This window comes from Schistocerca americana, chromosome 3, assembly GCF_021461395.2.
Source record: "Schistocerca americana isolate TAMUIC-IGC-003095 chromosome 3, iqSchAmer2.1, whole genome shotgun sequence".
NCBI lineage: Eukaryota > Metazoa > Arthropoda > Insecta > Orthoptera > Acrididae > Schistocerca > Schistocerca americana.
Window position 1 is genome coordinate 877,954,411 of NC_060121.1, and position 24,804 is coordinate 877,979,214.

General features: G+C 44.2%; 1 protein-coding gene across 1 annotated transcript in view; it reads right to left on the bottom strand.

Moving 5' to 3' along the window:
* LOC124606457 (cGMP-specific 3',5'-cyclic phosphodiesterase) overlaps positions 1–24,804 on the bottom strand; it is a gene marked incomplete at its 3' end in the record, with an annotated part of 598,053 nt that overhangs the window by 508,326 nt on the left and 64,923 nt on the right. The window contains exon 3 of the mRNA XM_047138439.1: positions 8,739–8,974. Coding sequence (XP_046994395.1) covers positions 8,739–8,974 — 236 coding nt within the window. The remainder of the gene's footprint in view (positions 1–8,738; positions 8,975–24,804) is intronic.

Sequence of the window (24,804 nt, forward strand, 5' to 3'; positions counted from 1 at the left end):
ACATTTGCTTTTGCAAGTTGCACAGGTTAAGGAAACTTGTAGCGTTTCCTAAACAGTCTTCCGAATACATGAGATACCTCTCCACAGTAATAGTGGGAGATTCACTACTAAATCCAGCTTTGTGTTTTGGTACTTAAGAAGACTTTGTGATCATTGTATTGGAGCAATTTCTCAGTCAACATTATGAGACGTTATGTTCATTTAGTTGGGGAGTTATTTTCTGTCATTTTAGTGTGTTATACGCCAAGATTTTGGAGTCAATAAATCGTTTATTAAATTTGGACTTGATTTGAATCTCAAAACCAAAATATTTTCCGACAGATGATACTGGTTAGGCGACCCTCTAAAGACAACCCCTGCATTCCTAATCTGTTCGTTTCACTGTAACGATGTTGCATTGCAATGCGGGGGCCAACCATTTTGTTTCAATATTTAATATGAGACTACTTTGTTTTGTGACTTACGAGCTTCGCGCTGAGCTCGTATGGTGTGCTAACAGCAGGTTACACAGAGAAGAAAGTACAGATAGACAGCTCAGGTAAAGTTCATGCCGACCCTGCTAGACTTAGCAAAACGGAAAAAGTTGAAGTTTCTCCTCCTTCGCAATTAAATTTATGAATAAGACCACATGTCCAACTTAAGTATCGTATATTTATGTTAATATGAGCCGGCCGGAGTGGCCGTGTGGTTCTAGGAGGTACAGTCTGGAGCCGAGCGACCGCTACGGTCGCAGGTTCGAATCCTGCCTCGGGCATGGTTGTGTGTGATGTCCTTGGTTAGTTAGGTTTAAGTAGTCCTAAGTTCTAGGCGACTGATGACGTCAGAGCCATTTGAACCATTTGAACATTTAATGTAAGAGCAGTCATATAAATGATAAGTTTCTAGCTAAGCACGGTCTAAAACAAAACGAGATTTCAAGTCTCACACGGTTTGCGTTTCTGCTATCAGATTATGCGATATAGTTAATGATAAGTTTATAAACTGGCCCTGCAATGAAATTTACCGTTGGAGTTTGAAGTATTTGGCCACCAATAAAAGGACACTCTTTTCGATTAAATTTAGCTGTCCATTCGAAACATTAATAGAGTTAACATTCATTATGGGATAAATATATTGAAGAACATTATTTCGTATACTCAGTGCTGTGAGCAGACTTTTGGAGTGTATCCTTGAATGTACATAAAAAAATAACCCGTATTAGACGCTCTTGGATTCGAATCACTTCTGCTTGGCTAGGTGACTTATCCAAAACTGTTATACTGTATGACATTTTGCAGTGAAGTAACCAAAGTACACCAGCTGCTTTATTTTTACACCACCTGTCACTGACAGTGGTCGCATTGCGAAAGCACCTTAAGAAATGTAGAAGGAATTACGAGAAAAAAGATGAACTTACAAGGTTAGCTCAACTGGAAGAGCCGTACAGACAGTTCTGGGGGCCTAGCTCACGACATTAAGTTTTCAAATGCAGTCAGTGCGGCGTATACTGCATCAAAAGGTAAAAGCATTCAACTTGTTTCCCTTTTGTGCGTGTTGAGAAATGCATTAGATATGGCTTGTATCGTCAGTGAAAGAATATCTTAGAAAGTGGAGGCAAACTTTAAAAATGAAACTTCCTGGCAGATTAAAACTGTGTGCCCGACCGAGACTCGAACTCGGGACCTTTGCCTTTCGCGGGCAAGTGCTCTACCATCTGAGCTACCGAAGCACGACTCACGCCCGGTACTCACAGCTCTACCTCTGCCAGTATCTCGTCTCCTACCTCCCAAACTTTACAGAAGCTCTCCTGCGAACCTTGCAGAACTAGCACTGCTGAAGTGCCAGGAAGTTTCATGTCAGCGCACACTCCGCTGCAGAGTGAAAATCTCATTCTGGAAACATCCCCCAGGCTGTGGCTAAGCCATGTCTCCGCAGTATCCTTTCTTTCAGGAGTGCTAGTTCTGCAAGGTTCGCAGGAGAGCTTCTGTAGAGTTTGGTAGGTAGGAGACGAGGTACTGGCAGAAGTAAAGATGTGAGTAGCGGGCGTGAGTCGTGCTTCGGTAGCTCAGATGGTGGAGCACTTTCCCGCGAAAGGCAAAGGTCCCGAGTTCGAGTCTCGGTCGGGCACACAGTTTTAATCTGCCAGGAAGTTTCATATCAGCGCACACTCCGCTGCAGAGTGAAAAATCTCATTCTGGGAACTTTAAAAATGTTCAGTTGACTTACTACTGTAACGTCAAGAAGACGTTCGTTTCTTAGATTGCAGATTATAATCCACAAAAACGTAGCTTTACAGTGAAATTAGTGCAGACGAATTGTAGACATGACAATTACTATGCCAGTTATTTTTTGACAACTCGTTTCTGAGTGAATAATTTATGTTATTGCCTTGTAGTGGAAAGAATGAAACAATTATGAATATAATTGTAAAGGGGGAAATGTCATCGGCTGGTACATTATTAAGAGTGGAGAATTGGAACTGAAGGCCACTACACCCGTCCGGTTAAAATTTCCCATCACGTCGCAGCTGTTATTCATTTACACTGCCGTCCAGCTTAATTCGACGCCCAACTGCGCTAATCCCATTTGCCTCCACTGGGAGACAGACTTTTTTTTTGTTGCCATCAGGTGAGATACATAACTGGGCGACAATGTAATTTTCGATTACACTGATGAGCGTTATTAAATAACTTGCCGTGCGTTTAAGGGAGGAATTGAATAACCTGCGAAGCGGAACGGTGTCCCGATATTCGGCCGAAAAACCGGCGGCGAATAATTTCGCACGGCCGACGCAGCAGGATGTGACGCGCTGCTTGCTGATGAATATTCCGAAGCCGGCAGCGACAAATCAGCGATCGGTATGCGAGCTGCAGACCCCGCTGAATCATTGTCAACACAGATGACGAGGCTGCAGGTTGTATCGCCTATGGTGGGCGCCAGTCTGCGACGGTTGCAAATCACGCGGCCGTTTACAAAGTTATCGCACGAATACGATGCTAACGGTCAAATGGGGGAGGTGGTCGTTAGCTCGGGCGTCACCGCCGAATCCGGAACACTGCGTCACATTTCCATGTACCAGGTACAGATGTATGAAACCGGAATTTCCCAACAGATGGTGTTAACCGTCAGTGAAGGGCGCGTGAGACCGCGTATGCAGCGCCATATGCTTCCTGTAACGGCTGACGACGAATATCGACACATAGTAACCCAAGTTCCGCACGTCGCTATCTGCTTCAAACCCGTAAACAGGTTGAGTTTTGTGCTTACGAATTACGATTTGCGGACAGTATTGGTTTTCTGTCATCATTTGAAGAAAACTGCTGCAGAATCGCATCGAATACTTGTCGAAACTTTCGGTGAACATGCTCCTGGGAAAACACAGTATTTCGAGTTATTCAAAAAATTCAAAGTGGCGATTTTGATGTGAGAAACGACGAGCGCGGGAAACTCGTTTCTCTTCGGTTGAAAGCTATAGGAAAGGTGCAGAAAGTGGTAAAATGGATTCCGCATGAACTAAATGACAGATTGCAAACAAATCGACAAACCGCTTGTGAAATGCTGTAGCCAGATACAACAGAAAATCATTTCTCCATCGAATAGTGGCAAGTGATGAAAAATGGATATATTTTGAGAATCCAAAGTATCGTAGCTCATGGGCGAATCCAGGCAAATCATCGACATCCACTGCAAGACCAAATCGCTTTGGGAAGAAGACAATTATCTGCGTTTGGTGGGGGTCAGAAGGGTGTCATCTATTATGAGCTGCTAAAACCTGGTGAAACCGTTAACACTGGTCGCTACCAACAGCAAATGATCGACTTAACCCCTCACTGCATGATTTTTTTTATTTTTCTGAAAAAAATGTTACATGTTATGTTCGATGTTCTGATTTCATAAAAAATGCTTAAAAAATTGTAATTCTTATGTAGGGGCCGTTATTTTAGAATTAAGGGTTTGTGCCATATATGGGACAGCATGCAGTAACGACTAATACCATGTGATACCAGTTTTGGGATTGATGATGCACAATGTGGAAAATACACAATAAGATACGTACATGAACTAGCAGAGCTGTATTTATGTAAAACAATTACTCTTTCTATTCATTACAATACACATATTTTGAGAAAATAACACACATTCTGTTTCCATTTTTCTCTATTCATTATGAAACATGATGAAGCAATTTCTCTCCTTATTCAAGCACAGTGTTGTACTGCACTTCATACACGCTATGTAGGATTTTCCCTTGCATTCTGGATACTCGCAACGACCACGGTTTTCCAGCCAGATAGGCATTTGATGAATCCCATCCAGTCGCACCTCACGCTGTGGAAGATCTGCTGTAGGGCCTCTCTTCTTCTTCCAGTCAAGCTGTTTTTGTATTTCATTGCTTAGCCTACCACGTTTCTTGGATAAGGATTTCCCAGTTTTACAGAGGGCCTCTGCAACTGCGACCTTGAAATCAACAAGGGGCATGTAGTCCGTATTTCTTCTTCTCCATAACAGCCAACTGTTCACACAAGCCAAGTCAACTAGATGAAAGAATATCTTCAAGTACCATTTCTTTGATCTGATTTGAATTCTATAATATCCTAGCATAGAGTCTAATAGATCGACACCCCCCATGTAGTCATTGTAGGTCATCACAGAGTGTGGACAAGGTACCAGTTTGTATTCTTTCTCCTCCCTGAAAAGCCTCTTGATCTCGCCTTCTGGTTTGCATCCAACGTAAGTTGACAAAGTGTTGACTACTTATTATCAGACCAGGAGACTACTGTCAGTTGCACACCGTCTACTGTTGCTACCTTTTTCTCCATGCTGCCTCGCCCATTCTTCTTCATTGCTGTCTCCTTAGGTAAAATGCAACCACGTACTCGATTGGACCGGACTGCATGTTGTGCCATATCCGTCACAGACCTATTTTTCAGTATTATATGTATTCTAATGAACAAATATGTAAACTTACCTCTTTATAACTGTCCACAGATGTCCTTTTTCCTCTGCAAATAATATAAACACTGAAATCAATCGTTTACTGTACCTGATTGCAACTGTTTGTGTGACCAAACTTGGATGTAAACAGCTAGCAACACAAAGCAAAGATTCATAACACGCAATTCCTTACTCTCCCAACAGATGGCATACACTACTTGCACAGCTGCTCTTGACTGTGTGCCATATCTGTCCCAACACGCAGTTTGAAAATATATTCTCAGATATGAGATTGACAAAGAGAAAAGTGGTATGTGCCATATCTGGCACATTATGCGGTAAGGGGTTGAATAGAGCATTACGTGAGAAACGACTGGAATATGGAAAAAGTTAACGATCGAGGCGTTCAGTGGGGAAATATTAGGGCACGCGCCTTATTCTCGAGACTTGGCTCAACAAGCTAGGTGGCGCAGTGGTTAGCGCACTGGACTCGCATTCGCGAGGACGACGGTTCAATCCTGCGTCCTGCCATCCTGATTTATGTTTCCCAAGATTTCCCTAAATCGCTCCAGGCAAATGACGGGATGGTTCCTTTGAAAGGGCACGGCCGACTTCCTTCCCCGTCCTTCCTTAATACGATGAGACCGTTGACCTCGCTGTTTGATCTCTTTCCCTAAACACCCCAACCCAAATCTGTACCAAAATGGATCGCTGACTGGTTCGCTTCAAAAGAAGAACTGTTTTTTTGACGTAGCATTCATAGCCTGCCGGAGAGGTGGGAGAAATGTATAAATAGCAACGGAGATTATCTTGAATAAAATATTGTTTATCTGCTTCAAACAACAGACGTGTAATTATTGCAGCCAAATTCCGGTTTCATGCTTACACACCTGGTACGTCTGAACTCCGCAACCGACAGTACTGCGCGTTGCGGAGGGTGTATAAGTACTGGTAGACGTTCGCTTATTTGAGTACATCTTTTAGTAGAGTATAGCCTATCAGGTAGATACGGTATTCTATCCTTTTTCATATGCCATCTTTATCATTTTATGCTAGGAACAATGAGTATGAGAAGTTATCCGTGGGATTGTGCTCAATTTTAATCCTGACTTTTTCTGTACGATCAGCATATTTCGGGTATCGAACACTCACTGTCTTGCTTCAAATCCATTCTGCAAGTTTGGCTGTGGGCTAAGGCGAACTTTCTGGTCTCTCCAAGCTTAGAAAATGTAGGATTAACCGTTGGAACGCGCAGGACAATAGCACGAGGGGGGAGGGGGGGATCGTAGAACAAGGAGCGAAATGGTGGCAGAGGACACCAGTCCTCCCTGTCTTGGCGTACATGACTTGGAGCACTTAAGTGGAAAGATCTTTCCTTCCGAATTCGTGATTGATGTAAGTTAGAGGTAGAAGTATCCAGATCTTTCGGTAGAGTCTGTCCGTTAAAACGGGCCATACAGCTCGCTTTTGATGCGAGCCGATTACGACGTCGCGTTGCATCTAGAAGCGAGCCCTGTGATTGGCTGGAAGATGCACAACCTGTGTGTTCTCTCGCAGGTGTAGAAGAGCGAACGAGGAAGTTGAAGATTGGGACGAGCTCCAGTCTGGACGCATTTGGGATGCTGTTGGACGGTAGGGGCTCCCTCTGCAGCCGTACCACGAGGCAATGGCGGTAAGACCGCAGTGCAACTGTTTGCTGGAGCACCGTTAGTTAGTTCGTGATCAGAGCTGCTTAACGGTCCCAAATCTTCGTACCAAATTCTTTCCTTGTAACGAACTCTTCATCACGTCTGTCTTAAGCTAAATTCTCTACACCACCCTATTTTAGGTTGAACTGTGTGCTCGTTCTCTTGTTTCGATGACTGTAATTGGAATCCATATTTTCTCTCGCCCTGATCTTTCCCCGTGCAAATCGGTTAACGAAGTTTTAAGTTTATCAGATACGTGGCACTGTGTGGAATCATCGTTTATTTTGAGAGATGCATATGGGTCCTGAAGAGGGCATAGTGAAATACCGAAACTGGTTGTCATTAAAATAAAATAAAATAATTTAGTTACAGGTCTTTTGGAGAACTTCATTGAGATTGATAAGAACTTTTTTAGTCTGGGTTGGCAATCTAATAATAAAAACGGTAAAAATGTTATTGTTTTAAAAAAAATGTTTAAAAATTGAGGTGCGTCTTATAGACCTGAGTCGTAACAAGGCCCAGGGAGTAGACATCATTGCATTAGAGCTACTGACGGCCTTGGGAGAGCCATTTCTGACAAAACTCTACCGTCTGTTGAGCAAGATGTATGAGACAGGCGAAATAACCTCAGACATCAAGAAGAATATAATAATTTCAATCCCAAAGAAAGCAGGTGTTGACAGATGTGAAAATTACCAAACTATCAGTTTAATAAGTCACAGCTGAAAAATACTAACGCGAATTCTTTACAGACGAATGGAAAAACTGGTCGAAGCCGACCTCGGGAAAGATCAGTTTGGATTCCGTAGAAACACTGGAACACGTGAGGCAATACTGACCTTACGACTTATCTTAGAAGAAAGATTAAGGAAAGGCAAAGCTACGTTTCTAGCATTTGTAGACTTAGAGAAAGCTTTTGACAATGTTGACTGGAATACTCTCTTTCAAATTTTAAAGGTGGCAGGGGTAAAATACAGGGAGCGATAGGCTATTTACAATTTGTACAGAGACCAGATGGCAGTTATAAGAGTCGAGGGGCATGAGAGGGAAGCAGTGGTTGGGAAGGGAGTGAGGCAGGGTTGTAGCCTCTCCCCGATGTTATTCAATCTGTATATTGAGCAAGCAGTAAAGGAAACAAAAGAAAAATTCGGGGTAGGTATTAAAATTCATGGAGAAGAAATAAAAACTTTGAGGTTCGCCGATGACATTGTAATTCTGTCAGAGACAGCAAAGGACTTGGAAGAGTTGTTGAACGGAATGGACAGTGTCTTGAGAGGAGGATATTAGATGAACATCAACAAAAGCAAAACGAGGATAATGGAATGTAGTCGAATTAAGTCGGGTGATGCTGAGGATATTAGATTATGGAATGAAACACTTAAAGTAGTAAAGGAGTTTTGCTATTTGGGGAGCAAAATAGCTGATGATAATCGAAGTAGAGAGGATATAAAATGTAGACTGACAATGGCAACGAAAGAGTTTCTGAAGAAGAGAAATTCGTTAACATTGAGTATAGATTTAAGTGTCAAGAAGTCGTTTCTGAAAGTATTTGTATGGAGTTTAGCCACGTATGGAAGTGAAACATCGACGATAAATAGTTTGGGCAAGAAGAGAATAGAAGCTTTCGAAATGTGGTGCTACAGAAGAATGCTGAAGATTAGATGGATAGATCACATGACTAATGAGGAGGTATTGAATAGAATTGGGCAGAAGAGGAGTTTGTGGCACAACTTGACAAGAAGAAGGGACCGGTTGGCAGTGCATGTTCTGAGGCATCAAGGGATCACAAATTTAGCATTGGAGGGCAGCATGGACGGTAAAAATCGTAGAGGGAGACTAAGACATGAATACACTAAGCAGATTCAGAAGGCTGTTGGTTGCAGTAGGTACTGGGAGATGAAGGAGCTTGCACAGGGTAGAGTAGCATGGAGAGCTGCATCAAACCAGTCTCAGGAGTGAAGAAGACAACAACAACAACAACTTATAGTGTCTTATAACAACAACGCGGACCTGGAGTACGTGCAGTATGTATACATCGAGCAGGCTGCAGAAGAGGTGCCACACCGGCAGGAGCGCTGCTGCCGCGCATGCGCAGAGCGCGCTGGCAGGCCGGGCTGGCTATAGTACTGCACCCACCCGTATCTACGGTGACGTCGAACAGCTTGGCGACGAGGTAGCGGGCGTCGCGCGGCCCGCGCGCCAGGAAGAGGCTGCCGCGGTCGGCGTGCGTCAGCAGGCCCACGTTCACCAGGATCTTGTGGCACAGCACGTCGATGTCCAGCTCGTTGGCGACGTCGCGGATCAGCTCCATGAAGAGCTCGCTCTCGTCCAGCAGGCCCAGCTGCTGGCGCCGCGGGCCCATCGCCACAGGCCTGCGGGCAGCACAGCACAGTATAGCCAGGGGGCGCCCGTCAGTCGCTCATCTCTCTGCGGGGCTCTGAGATGCTGAGGGCCCTGCTGGACCTGCTGCAGCTACACAGCGGGACTGCACCATTGCACAAGAACCAAGTGGCGCTATGGCACTGTTGTTCAAAAATTGGAACTGCTCGTTTTGTAAATATAACCGCCATTTCTTGCTGCAACTTAATTTATTTTTCCCAGACGCGTTTCAGGCATCTTCAGTGGGATCTGTAATAATGCTGTTTTGTTATTCTTAGATTATCAAACAGTTCACGTAGCGTTCTTTTGTGTAAATAAGTTATTGTTTACAGTTTGCTGTGATCTGCGTTTCCTCTATCTGGTCTGGAGGTCGTACTACCCCTTTATTACCGACACATATACACAATTTTGCATTCCAAACTTTTTCAGTTTTCCCCATGTTTCTCCTTCTTTTTTGTGGTGTACTATTATTTTTTTTGCCACTCGATATAAGTATTTCATAGAACACTATGTTTTTACCAACATAAATATTGTAACTGCATTATGTGTTTCCTCCTGTTTGGTTTGTTTACCTACATGTTGCCAACCTTACGAAGGATATGCTCCAAACCAACTTCTGTTCATCATGTTTACATCTATGTGTGTGTGTGTGTGTGTGTGTGTGTGTGTGTATGTGTGTGTGTGTGTGTGTGTGTGTGTGTGTGAGGGAGGGAGAGAGAGAGTGGGCTGAAGGAAAATAGAGGGTAGGTCGGGGAAGAATGCCAGTGTGCACTCGGTGTGCTTGCCGGGGGGTCTCGTCCGTAATGTGGAGGAGGCCCTTCCGGCAGCTATTGAACGCACTGGGTGTGACCGGCTGCAGATAGTAGCACATGTCGGAACGAATGACGCCTGCCGCTTGGGTTCTGAGGCCATCCTTGGTTCCTTCCGGCGGCTGGCTGATTTGGTGAAGACAACCAGCATCGCACGCGGAGTGCAAGCTGAGCTTAATATCTGCAGCATAGTGCCCAGAGTCGATCGCGGTCCTCTGGTTTGGAGCCGTGTGGAGGGTCTAAACCAGAGGCTCAGACGACTCTGCGACTATAATGGTTGCAAATTCATCGACCTCCGTTATTGGGTGGAGAACTGTAGGGCCCCCCTAGACAGGTCAGGCGTGCACTGCACACCGGAAGCAGCTACTAGGGTAGCAGAGTACGTGTGGCGTGCACACGGGGGTTTTTTAGGTTAGAGGGACCCCCCCCTTGGGCGAAACGATAAAATACCTGACGGCTTACCAGAGAGGACATTATCATCGTTGATAAAGAACGTCCGTCCTCAGAGACCAAAAACAGGAAAAGTTAACGTAATATTGGTAAACTGCAGGAGTATCCAGGGCAAGGTTCCTGAATTAGTATCTCTTATTGAAGGAAATAGTGCGCATATAGTATTAGGAACGGAAAGTTGGTTAAAACCGGAAGTGAACAGTAACGAAATCCTAGACACAGAATGGAATATATACCGCAAGGATAGGATAAACGCCAATGGTGGAGGAGTATTTATAGCAGTAAAGAATTCAATAATATCCAGTGAAGTTATTAGCGAATGCGAATGTGAAATAATTTGGGTTAAGTTAAGTATCAAAGGTGGGTCAGATATGATAGTCGGATGCTTCTATAGACCACCTGCATCAGCAACCGTAGTAGTTGAGCGCCTCAGAGAGAACCTGCAGAACGTCGTGAAGAAGTTTCGTGATCATACTATTGTAATAGGGGGAGACTTCAATCTACCAGGTATAGAATGGGATAGTCACACAATCAGAACTGGAGCCAGGGACAGAGACTCTTGTGCACATTATCCTGACTGCCTTGTCCGAGAATTACTTCGAGCAGATAGTTAGAGAACCAACTCGTGAAGCTAACGTTTTAGACCTCATAGCAACAAATAGACCGGAACTTTTCGACTCCGTGAATGTAGAAGAGGGTATCAGTGATCATAAGTCAGTGGTTGCATCAATGACTACAAGTGTAATAAGAAATGCCAAGAAAGGAAGGAAAATATATTTGCTTAACAAGAGTGATAGGGCACAAATCGCAGAATATCTGAGTGACCACCATCAGACGTTCATTTCTGAGGAAGAGGATGTGGAACAAAAATGGAAAAAATTCAGAAACATCGTCCAGTACGCCTTAGATAAGTTCGAACCGACTAAGGTCCAAAGCGAGGGGAAAGATCCACCGTGGTATAACAATCATGTACGAAAGGTACTACGGAAACAAAGAAAGCTTCATCATAGGTTTAAGAGTAGTCGAATCATAGCTGATAAGGAAAAGCTGAACGAAGCGAAAAAGAGCGTAAAGAGAGCAATGAGAGAAGCATTCAACGAATTCGAACATAAAACATTGGCAAACAATCTAAACAAGAACCCTAAAAAGTTTTGGTCATATGTAAAATCGGTAAGCGGATCTAAATCCCCTATTCAGTCACTCCACGATGGCACCGAAACAGAGGACGACCGAAGAAAGGCAGAAATACTGAATTCAGTGTTCCGAAACTGTTTCACTGCGGAAAATCGTAACACGGTCCCTGACTTCAGCCGTCGCACGGACGCCAAAATGGAAAATATTGAAATAAACGATATCGGAATTGAAAAACAACTGCTATCACTTAGTAGCGGAAAAGCATCCGGACCAGACGAGATACCCTTAAGATTCTACAGTGATTATGCTAAAGAACTTGCCCCCTTTCTATCAGCAATTTATCGTAGATCGCTGGAAGAACGTAAAGTACCTAGCGACTGGAAGAAAGCGCAGGTCGTTCCCATTTTCAAGAAGGGTCATAAATCAGATGCGAATAATTATAGGCCTATTTCGCTTACGTCAATCTGTTGTAGAATAATGGAACATGTTTTGTGTTCTCGTATTATGACGTTCTTAGATAATACAAATCTCCTTCATCATAACCAACATGGATTCCGCAAACAGAGATCATGTGAAACTCAGCTCGCCCTATTTGCCCAAGAAATTCACAGTGCCGTAGACACTGGCGAGCAGATTGATGCCGTATTCCTGGACTTCAGGAAGGCATTTGATACGGTTCCGCACTTACGTTTAGTGAAAAAAATACGAGCTTACGGAATATCGGACCAGGTTTGTGATTGGATTCAGGATTTCCTAGAAGAAAGAACACAACATGTCATTCTTAACGGTTCAAAATCTGCAGATGTAGAGGTAATTTCGGGAGTACCGCAGGGAAGCGTGATAGGACCTTTATTGTTTACAATATACATAAATGACTTAGTTGACAACATCGGTAGTTCCGTGAGGCTATTTGCAGATGACACGGTTGTCTACAAGAAAGTAGCAACATCAGAAGACTCGTACGTACTCCAGGAGGACCTGCAGAGGATTAATGCATGGTGCGACAGCTGGCAGCTTTCCCTAAACGTAGATAAATGTAATATAATGCGCATACATAGGGGCAGAAATCCATTCCAGTACGATTATGCCATAGGTGGTAAATCATTGGAAGCGGTAACGACCGTAAAATACTTAGGAGTTACTATCCGGAGCGATCTGAAGTGGAATGATCACATAAAACAAATAGTGGGAAAAGCAGGCGCCAGGTTGAGATTCATAGGAAGAATTCTAAGAAAATGTGACTCATCGACGAAAGAAGTAGCTTACAAAACGCTTGTTCGTCCGATTCTTGAGTATTGCTCATCAGTATGGGACCCTTACCAGGTTGGATTAATAGAAGAGATAGACATGATCCAGCGAAAAGCAGCGCGATTCGTCATGGGGACATTTAGTCAGCGTGAGAGCGTTACGGAGATGCTGAACAAGCTCCAGTGGCGGACACTTCAAGAAAGGCGTTACGCAATACGGAGAGGTTTATTATCGAAATTACGAGAGAGCACATTCCGGGAAGGGATGGGCAACATATTACTACCGCCCACATATATCTCGCGTAATGATCACAACGAAAAGATCCGAGAAATTAGAGCAAATACGGAGACTTACAAGCAGTCGTTCTTCCCACGCACAATTCGTGAATGGAACAGGGAAGGGGGGATCAGATAGTGGTACAATAAGTACCCTCCGCCACACACCGTAAGGCGGCTCGCGGAGTATAAATGTAGATGCAGATGTATATGGTTCTTTTTTTTTAAATAGTGTGATTGTAGGTTGGGTTGCGTTTTTTAAATTTTGTATGTGTGTTTGTGTGAGTGTGTGTGTGTGTGTGTGTGTGTGTGTGTGTGTGTGTGTGTGTGTATGTGTGTGTGTGTGGCGGGGACTGTTCGTGATTTCAGTTGTAGAATCTTCGACATGAATGTAATTGCTGTGAGGAAGTACTTGAAAGGTCTGGTAATCTGTTGATTTGAGTTTTGGTATAAATGTTCTGTGGAGGGATTCATGAACGAGTGAGGGAAAAGGTGTTGGGTATTATTATTATGATAATTCTCTTTTGGAGTGTTATTCTATTATTTTAACTGTTAGTGTAAGCATAGAACTCAAAGTACTTGATCACTGTTTTGATTTTCTGTATGTGGTAATTTTCTTGCAGGGTTAGGATGCGTTTTTTACTGTTAATTCCAATTATTTTCTGTCTTTTTCTGTAGTGGTTGTTTGTGGTTACGTTATATTACGTGTTCTGCAAATGTGCAGTGGTTTGTCCCATACGTCCAGGCTCTCATGTGTTCTCTGTATCTGACATCAAATGTTCTACCTGGGAAAAATAAATAAAGTTGCAGCAAGAAAACGCGGTTCTATTTATATAACATGTATTTCTGTACTTGCTGTGGAGAATGGCCACACAAATAAGCTTGTTAAATATTGAACTATTTAAGCTCTAGTTTCGTTTAATAATAGCTTACCTTGTCGTGCCTGCTAATACTCTGCAAATCCCCGATAAGCGCATGGCGGGGGGTACTTCCCATTGTACAAGTTATTGGGCCTTCTTCCTGTTCTGTTCACGTACGCAGTGTGGGATGAATGACTATTCAAATGCCTCTGTCCACACTGTAATTGATCTAATATTGTCCTCCTGATCCCCACAGGACCCATGTATAGTGAATAGTAGTATATTCCTAGAGTCATCATTCATCATTCGAATGTAGTATTTAAAACGTTGTAAGTAGACTTTTTCGGAACAGTTTGCATCTATCTTCAAGCGTCTGCCAGTTCACTTTTTAAACATCTCTGACATATTCTCCCGGGGGCCAAACAAACCTACGAGCATTCGCGCTGTCCTTCTCTCCATACGTTCAGTATCCCTCTTATTCTTCTTTTGTATGAGTCCCACACAATTGAGCAATATTCTGGGATGGGTCTCATTAGTGAGCAATATTCTTTGGAAACTGATTGCATTTCCGTAATATTCTACCAATAAATCGACGACCGCTACCTATGTACGAGGGGGTGGAGATCTCTTCTAAACAGCACATTGCAAGGCGTCTCAGAAATGCTCAATAATGTTCATGTCTGCGGAGTTTGGCGGACCAGAAGTGTTTAAACTCAAAAGGGTGTTACTGGATGCGCTCTCTAGCAATTCTGGACGTGTGGGGTGTCACATTGTCCTGCTGGAATTGCCCAAGTCCGTCACTGTGCACAATGGGCACGAATGAATGCAGGTGATCAGACAGGATGCTTACGTACAAGTCACCTGTCAGAGTCGTATCTAAAGGTACCAAGGGTCCCATATCACTCCAAATGTACACACCCCACACTATTACAGAGCCTCCACCAGCTTGTACAGTCCCCTGTTGACATGAAGGGTTCATGGATTCATGATGTTGTCTCCATGCCCATACACGTCTATCCGCAGACAACATGTTTCCAGTCATCAACAGTCCAATGTCGGTGTTGACAGACCTAGGCGAGGCGTAAAACGTTGTGTCGTCCACGAGTGGGCCTTCGGTTCCGAAAGCCTATATCGGTGATGTTTCGTTGAATGGTTCGCACGCTGACACTCATTGATGGCCCAGCATTGAAATCTGCAGCAATTTGTGGAAGGGTTGCACTTCTGTCACGTTGAACGGTTCTCTTCAGTCGTCGTTGGTCCCTTTCTTGTAGGATCTTTTTCTGTCCGCAGCAATGTCGGAGATTTGATGTTTTATCTGCTCCTGATATTCACGGTACACTCGTGAAATGGTCATACGGTAAAATCCCCATTTCATCGGTACATCGGAGATGTTGTGTCCCGTCGCTCTTGCGCCGACTATAATGCCTCGTTCAAATTCACTTAAATATTAAATAATGATAACCTGCCATTGTGTTAGCAGTAACCGATCTAACAGATGAGGAAGACTCTTGTCTTAAATAGGGGTTGCCGACCGCAGCGCCCTATTCTGCCTGTTTATATATCTCCGTATATGGACACGCATGGCGTTTCAGTGTGCAATAGAAAGAGTGCTGTGACATGGCGACTTCTGAAATGTTCTTGTCAATGTTCGGTGTGGTGACGGTACTCACGGCTACAGAGAGTACCGCCCACCACAATCGATAAGGCGCCCTCTGTTCACTCGTAGCGCAGCAGCTGTATGGGTAGGGCGCCGGAGAGACAAACTCGTGGACATCATGTGTGTGGGCAGTGATTGGTCGATGCCTCGTTAAGTACGGGAGCACTGAGCTACGGCGGGCAGTTCTCCTCACTGCACCGAGTCGTGTGCAGTCTCCAGTTACAGCCGGGTCTACAAGCTGCAGTGTTCGTCCGTCGTCTCCGAGATTTAGGCTCCGTAGGCGTCGTAGGCATTACTCACAAGGGAACCTCCCCATCGCACCCCCCTCAGATTTAGTTAAAAGTTTGCACAGTGTATAGGCCTGGAAAAACTGAACACAGATCAATCGAGAAAACAGGAAGAAGTTGTGTAGAACTATGAAAAAAATAACCAAAATTATTGAAATTGAGTAGTCCATGAGCAAGATAGGGGACATCAAGGATCGTGTGAGCTCCGGAGTGCCGTGGTCCCGTGGTTAGCGTGAGCAGCTGCGGGACGAGAGGTTCTTGGTTCAAGTCTTCCCTCGAGTGAAAAGTTTACTTTCATTATTTTCGCAAAGTTATGCTCTGTCCGTTGGTTCATTGACGTCTATGTTCACGGTAATCAGTTTAGTGTCTGTGTTCTGCGACCGCACCGAAAAACCGTGCGATTAGTAGACGAAAGGACGTGCCTCTCTAATGGGAACCGAAAACATTCGATCCCAAGGTCATAGGTCAACCGATTCCTCCACAGGAAAAAACGTCTGATATATTCTATACGACACTGGTGACGGCATGTGCGTCACGTGACACGAATATGTTGTCGACCCACCTAACTTGAACACTTGGCGAATGGGTAAAAAGATTCTTCTACCTTGCACGATTTAGGTCTTCTTGTGGATGTGATAATCACTCCCAAAAAAATGATGAAAACGTAAGAGTTTTTCGCATAAACTGCAACAAATGAATGCAACAGTTTAGCAGTCGCACAGTTTTCCCTGTGCTCTGTCAAAACATATGTTTTTAACGTTTTCAAATTTTTCCTTGTGTAGACCGTCAAATCCTGCATATGTCCAAGCAAATCTGAACATGTCCTGGAATTTTTGGAGAGCGAAGTTGATTATGTGTGAGTGCCCGAACTTTGATAATTGCCTGAAAATAAAAAACTAAACTTTTGACTCGAGGGAGGACTTGAACCAAGGACCTCTCGTTCCGCAGCTGCTCACGCTAACCACGGGGCCACGGCGCTCCTGAGCTCACACTGTCCTTGATGTTACCTATCTTGCGCATGGACTACTCAATTTCAATATTTTGCTTATTTTTTTCATAGTTCCACACAACTTCTTCCTGTTTTCTCGATTGATCTGTGTTCAGTTTTTCAAGGCCTATCCACTGTGCCAACTTAGAACTAAATCTGAGGGGGGTCGATGGGGAGGTTCCCTTGTCAGAAACATAGTGACAGGACTTTGATATTTTAGAGGATTTGTAACAATTTCAAACGTCTTGCCACAGTGGTAACACTTGTTGCCCGCCAAATCACCGAATTTAAGTGCTGCCGGGGTGGGTTAACACTTGGATGGGTGACCATCCTGTTATACCGGAGCCAAGGTAGCTCCTGAGGGCTGGCAACACACATTACACCACAGAGGACGAGGTTGTCTATCCGCAAGGCGTACCATGGTACACACTGGATATTTACGTACAAGATAATGGAAACAGACATTCCGAGCACTACTTCCTGCAGGGGGAGCTCGAGCCAAAACCTGATTGGCTGGAGACAGCTATTTAGGGGCTACAACCAGCCCCGAAGTTCAGTTCACGCCAGATGCCGACCTCGTGTACTACGACCGTTGAAGATTACGTTTTCGTCTCTGAATTGGACTGTTACTAGTGTGTGTGTGTGTTACCGCGAACCTTTGAGGAAAATTACAAGTGAACTGCTCACGCTAACCTCAATTAGGAGACTTTTACTGGCATCGTTATTGTTACCTTGTTACCTTTCGTTTGTTGATCAGTCATAAACTTTGTGAACTTACATCAATAAAAGTTGTGTTTGTGAAAAATTGCAGAAATGTCGGTTAAAACACATCCTGTTTGCCGAGTGCTGTCGGCAAGCGGGGTACACTCAGCCCTTCTGAAGCAAACTGACGAGCTACTTGATTGAGAAGTAGCGGCTCCGGACTCGTAAACTGACAAACGGCCGGGAGAGCGGTGTGCTGACCACGTGATCCACCATATCCGGATCCAGTGACACCTGCGGGCTGAGGATGACACGGCGGTCGGTCGGTACCGTTGGGCCTTCATGGCCTGTTCGGGCGGTGTTAAATCTTTTCAATTGTACTGGACATTTCATAAAAAGAAGCAGTATATGAATATTTCTTATTTAATAAATATCATTTTATTTTTAATGTTGGGAATGTATCTGTTTGAAGATAACCTACGCCGTCCTTCTGCATTCCCAAGAATCAGTAAGGAGGAGGTGTTGGCGGCTGATAGAGTGATCCCCAATGAAAGCAATTGAGACGTAGCGAATCGCTTTGTCTTCGTGTGAAGAGTGAGGGAGCAGCGTGCTGGCGTGACGTAAAGACGCGAGTGAAGATAATTTTGTGGCGCCGGTGATGAAAGCGACGAACTTTTCGAGTGAGCCAGCAGCAGCAGCAACAGCGGCGTTTGGACGCCGCAGCGGAGCGGCTAACTAGCGGGGCAGAGGGGTGGCCCATCCACCTGTTTTATAGGGCAGTAAAGCGGAGGCAGCCGCCCCCGGTAATCACGCCGGAGGCGGCGGCGGCTGATCCCGGGATCACGCCCGCCGCCCCCCACCTCCCGAGTCTGCCGGCCTGCGGCGGCCCGTTAGAAAGGAGGCCAAACTGCTGCTGCTCTCTCTGACGTCACCTCGTCTACCCAACAAGTAGCGAGCGGTCACACCGAGCCGTTGCGTACAGAAGGGGTTGCGGAAGGCTCTCCCCAAACAAGAGGAGCGTGAAGGCAGTGCAGAGCTGAACGACGTACGACGAGGAACCCGCGCTATTCATCTGCATACACTGAAGAGCCAAATAATCTGGTATGCGCATGCGTGTTCAAAAACAGAGCTATAGAAACAGACAGAATACGGCTCTGTGGTCGGCAACGCCTGTATAAGACAAGTGTCTGGCGCAGTTGTTAGATCAATTACTGCTGCTACAATGGCAGGTTATCAAGATTTAACTGAGTTTCAACGTGGTGTTATAGTCGGCGTACGAGCGAAGGGACACAGCAACTCCGGGGTAACGATTAAGTGGGGATTTTCCTGTAGGACATTGTAAGAGTGTACCGTGAATATCAGGAATCATGTAAAACATAAAATGTCTGACATCGCAACGGCCGGAAAAAGATCCTGCAAGAAGGGAGCAACGACGACTGAAGAGAATCGTTCAACGTGGAAGAATTGCAAGCCTTCCGCAAATTGCTGCAAATTTCAGTGGTGGACCATCAACGAGTGTAATAGTGCGAATCACTCAACGAAACATATTCGATATGGGCTTTCGGAGCCAAAGGCCCGCTCTTGCAGTGTCAATGAGTGCACGACACAAAGCTTTACACGTCGCATGGGCACGTCAACACTGACATTGGGCTGTGATGACTGGAAACGTGTTGCCTGATCGGACGAGTCTCGTTTCAAATTATATCTAGCGGATGGACGTGTACGGGTATGGAGACAACCTCATGAATCCATGGACCCTGCATGTTAGCAGGGGACTGTTCAAGCTGGTGAAGGCTCTGCAATGGTATGGTGCGTGTGCAGTTGGAGTGATATCCCCTGATAGGTCTGTATACAACTCTGACAGGTGACACGTACATAAGTATCCTGTCTGATCAACTGCATCCATTCGTGTCCATTGTGCACTCTGACGGACTTGGGTAATTCCAGGAGGACAATGCTACAGAGTGGCTCCAGGAATACTCTTCTGAGTTTGAACACTTCTGCTGGTCACCAAACTCCCCAGAGATGAACATTATTGAGCGTATCTGGGATGCCTTGCAACGTGGTGTTCAGAAGATATCTACAACCCTCGTACTCTTATGGATTTATGGGCAGCCCTGCAGGATTCATGGTGTCAATTCCTTCCATCACACCTTCAGACATTAGTCGAGTCCATACCAGGTCGTGTTGCGGCACTTCTGCGAGCTCGCTGAGGCCCTACACGATATTAGGTAGGTGTACAAATTTCTTTGGCTATTCAGTGTATATACGAGTACATCGCAAGCCACGGCACAGAGCATGATGAAGGGCATATCATATTAGTATTATCGATTTTATTTCCTGTTCTTTTCAGTTACTAAGCGAGAGACTTTCTTACCTTTTCCACTTGATCCCTACCGATGACACGAGATGTTGGCAGCATAATGCTCTCACACTGTTAATCGAATAAAGCTCTTTAACTTAACGCAACACAGGGTTTCGCTACAACAACATCGCTTTTGTTCCAAGGATTCGTATTTAGCAAAAGTCTTGTTACGCTAACGACACTGCTTTTATTTCTTTATTACTGATTGGTTTGTTGACTTGGGGGAGAGGACCAAACAATGAAGTCAACGGTGCCATCCGATTAGGTAAGGATGGGGAAGGAAGTCTGCCATGCCCTTTCAAAGGAACCATCCCGGCATTTGCCTGAAGCGATATAGAGAAATGACGGCAAACTTAAATCAGAATGGCCAGACGCGGGTTTGAAGCGTCGTCCTCGCGAATGTGAGTCCAGTATCGTAATCACATCGCCATCTCATTCGGTCCTTTGTTAGTACTAGCAATTTTGGTTGTTATTAGTCATCATCAGCAAAGTAAGTTTTTCAATGTACGGGAAAGTTGTTGTGACCTTCGGGCAAAATTTCTATCTTACACGCCGCAAAGGTAGACCCTTTATTTGTGTTGCGCAGAGTAGTTGTTGTTGTTGTTGTGGTCTTCAGTCCTGAGAATGGTTTGATGCAGCTCTCCATGCTACTCTATCCTGTGCAAGCTTCTTCATCTCCCAGTACCTACTGCAATCTACATCCTTCTGAATCTGTTTAGTGTATTCATCTCTTGGTCTCCCTCTACGATTTTTACCCTCCACGCTGCCCTCCAATACTAAATTGGTGATCCCTTGATGCCTCAAAACATGTCCTACCAACTGATCTCGTCTTCCGGTCAAGTTCTGCCACAAACTTCTCTTCTCCCCAATCCTATTCACTACTTCCTCATTAGTTATGTGATCTACCCATCTAATCTTCAGCATTCTTCTGTAGCACCACATTTCGAAAGCTTCTATTCTCTTCTTGTCCAAACTATTTATCGTCCATGTTTCACTTCCATACATGGCTACTCTCCATACAAAAACTTTCAGAAATGACTTCCTGACACTTAAATCTATACTCGATGTTAACAAATTTCTCTTCTTCAGAAACGCTTTCCTTGCCACTGCCAGTCTACATTTTATATCCTCTCTACTTCGACCATCATCAGTTATTTTGCTCCCCAAATAGCAAAACTCCGTGTCTCATTTCCTAATCTAATTCCCTCAGCATCACCCGACTTAATTCGACTACATTCCATTATCCTCGTTTTGCTTTTGTTGATGTTCATCTTATATCCTCCTTTCAAGACACTCTCCATTCTATTCAATTGATCTTCCAAGTCCTTTGCTGTCTCTGACAGAATTACAATGTCATCGGCGAACCTCAAAGTTTTTATTTCTTCTCCATGGATTTTAATACCTACTCCGAATTTTTCCTTTGTTTCCTTTACTGCTTGCTCAATATACAGATTGAACAACATCGGGGAGAGGCTACAACCCTGTCTTACTCCCTTCCCAACCACTGCTTCCATTTCATGTCCCTGGACTCTTATAACTGCCATCTGGTTTCTGTACAAATTGTAAATAGCCTTTCGCTCCCTGTATTTTACCCCTGCCACCTTTAGAATTTGAAAGAGACTATTCCAGTCAACACTGTCAAAAGCTTTCTCTAAGTCTACAAATGCTAGAAACGTAGCTTTGCCTTCCTTAATCTTTCTTCTAAGATAAGTTGTAAGGTCAGTATTGCCTCACGTGTTCCAGTGTTTCTACTGAATCCAAACTGATCTTCCCCGAGGTTGGCTTCTACTAGTTTTTCCATTCGTCTGTAAAGAATTCGTGTTAGTATTTTGCAGCTGTGACTTATTAAACTGAGAGTTCGGTAATTTTCACATCTGTCAACACCTGCTTTCTTTGGGATTGGAATTATTATATTCTTCTTGAAGTCTGAGGGTATTTCATACATCTTGCTCACCAGATGGTAGAGTTTTGTCAGGACTGGCTCTCCCAAGGCCGTCAGTAGTTCCAATGGAATGTTGCTCTGTCAAATTCTTCACGCAGTATTGTATCTCCCATTTCAATTTCATCTTCATCTACATCCTCTTCCATTTCCATAATATTGTCCTCAAGCACATCGCCCTTGTATAGACCCTCTATATACTCCTTCCACCTTTCTGCTTTCCCTTCTTTGCTTAGAACTGGGTTTCCATCTGAGCTCTTGATATTCATACAAGTCGTTCTCTTATCTCCAAAGGTCTCTTTAATTTTTCTGTAGGCAGTATCTATCTAACCCCAAGTGAGATAAGCCTCTACATCCTTACATTTGTCCTCTAGCCATCCCTGCTTAGCCATTTTGCACTTCCTGTCAATCTCATTTTTGAGACGTTTGTATTCCTTTTTGCCTGCTTCACTTACTGCATTTTTATATTTTCTCCTTTCATCAATTAAATTCAATATTTCTTCTGTTACCCAAGGATTTCTACTAGCCCTCGTCTTTTTACCTACTTGATCCTCTGCTGCCTTCACTACTTCATCCCTCAAAGCTACCCATTCTTCTTCTAATGTATTTCTTTCCCCCATTCCTGTCAATTGTTCCGTTATGCTCTCCCTGAAACTCTGTACAACCTCTGGTTCTTTCAGTTTATCCAGGTCCCATCTCCTTAAATTCCCACCTTTTTGCAGTTTCTTCAGTTTTAATCTACCGGTCATAACCAATAGATTGTGGTCAGAGTCCACATCTGCCCCTGGAAATGTCTTACAGTTTAAAACCTGGTTCCTAAATCTCTGTCTTACCATTATATAGTCTATCTGATACCTTTTAGTATCTCCAGGGTTCTTCCACGTATACAACCTTCTTTCATGATTCTTAAACCAAGTGTTAGCTATGATTATGTTGTGCTCTGTGCAAAATTCTACCAGGCGGCTTCCTCTTTCATTTCTTAGCCCCAATCCATATTCACCGACTATGTTTCCATCTCTCCCTTTTCCTACACTCGAATTCCAGTCACCTATGACTATTAAATTTTCGTCTCCCTTCACTATCTGAATGATTTCTTTTATTTCATCACACATTTCTTCAATTTCTTCGTCATCTGCAGAGCTAGTTGGCATATAAACTTGTACTACTGTAGTACGTGTGGGCTTCGTATCTATCTTGGCCACAATAATGCGTTCACTATGCTGTTTGTAGTAGCTTACCCGCATTCCTATTTTCCTATTCATTATTAAACCTACTCCTGCATTCCCTCTATTTGATTTTGTGTTTATTACCCTGTAGTCACCTGACCAGAAGTCTTGTTCCTCCTGCCACCGAACTTCACTAATTCCCACTATATCTAACTTCAACCTATCCATTTCCCTTTTTAAATTTTCTAACCTACCTGCCCGATTAAGGGATCTGACATTCCACGCTCCGATCCGTAGAACGCCAGTTTTCTTTCTCCTGATAACGAAGTCCTCTTGAGTAGTCCCCGCCCGGAGATCCGAATGGGGGACTATTTTACCTCCGGAATATTTTACCCAAGAGGACGCCATCATTATTTAATCATACAGTAAAGCTGCATGCCCTCGGGAAAAATTACGGCTGTAGTTTCCCCTTGCCGTTCGCAGTACCAGCACAGCAAGGCCGTTTTGGTTATTGTTACAAGGCCAGATCAGTCAATCATCCAGACTATCCAGACTGTTGCCCTTGCAACTACTGGAAAGGCTGCTGCCCCTCTTCAGGAACCACACGTTTGTCTGGCCTCTCAACAGATACCCCTCCGTTGTGGTTGCACCTACGGTACGGCTATCTGTATCGCTGAGGCACGCAAGCCTCCCCACCAACAGCAAGGTCCATGGTTCATGGGGGGGAGTAGTTATCCTTCCGAATTACGAAAACATAAAAGGGAAAAGCAGCTACGCGTTGCATTAATTTCGTAATTGTTAGTAATTCATGAAAATTCGCGCGTGAAAGCGGCTGTTGCATCTTTAACGAAGCGACGTGCACTGGCTGGACGGCGGGTCAGGCTAACGAGGTGTTTACCAATACGGAAGGTGGGGGGGGGGGGGGGGGGTGTCTGCAGCGCCGTGTTGTTATCACAGCCACCGGCAGCCGCAGCCCGTTGCCGGACGCTGAAATTGCCCCATTCACTGCGGCTCTGAATTAACGGCCTTAATTTCCTGTATGAATGAGCCACCGTGTTTTCATTAGTTTAACCACGAATTTCTTTCGTTTCCAGCAGCTTCGGGCTTGCACTAGAACTACATCCGCTTGTTTACCGTACTTTACAACGTGTTCTGGTACTTATTTATTTACCCTTGCACGATTAGGGCATGGAGCCCTCTCATACATAAACCAAGATACCTTCATATTCAACACTACATTCATTAGGGCATAGATGTTACGAGAGGTCTTATACTAGCTACAGACTACAACACTTGGAAACAGTTATGACAGGCGTGCTCAACCTTTTGCAATCTAGCTCCCATTTTTGTATCTGTGTTAGTTATAAAGTTTTCTAACTGCCACCCGTTACACGATAATAGTGGTTTATAACGAAGAGAAGGAACTTTATAAAATTTATAAGACTGAGTCGTAACCTCCAGCGTGACACAGGGGAGTGTTATGGGTACACTGCTTTTCACATTATACATAAATGACCTAGTAGATAGTGTCGGAAGTTCCATGCGGCTTTTCGCGGATGATGCTGTAGTAGACAGAGAAGTTGCAGCATTAGAAAATTGCAGCGAAATGCAGGAAGATCTGCAGCGGATAGGCACTTGGTGCAGGGATTGGCAACTGACCCTTAACATAGACAAATGTAATGTATTGCGAAAACATGGAAAGAAGGATTCTTTATTGTATGTTTATATGATAGCGGAACAAACACTGGTAGCAGTTACTTCTGTAAAATATCTTGGAGTATGCGTGCGGAACGATTTGAAGTGGAATGATCATATAAAATTAATTGCTGGTTAGGCGGGTGCCAGGTTGAGATTCATTGGGAGAGTCCTTAGAAAATGTAGTCCATCAACAAAGGAGGTGGCTTACAAAACACTCGTTCGACCTATATTTGAGTGTTGCTCAT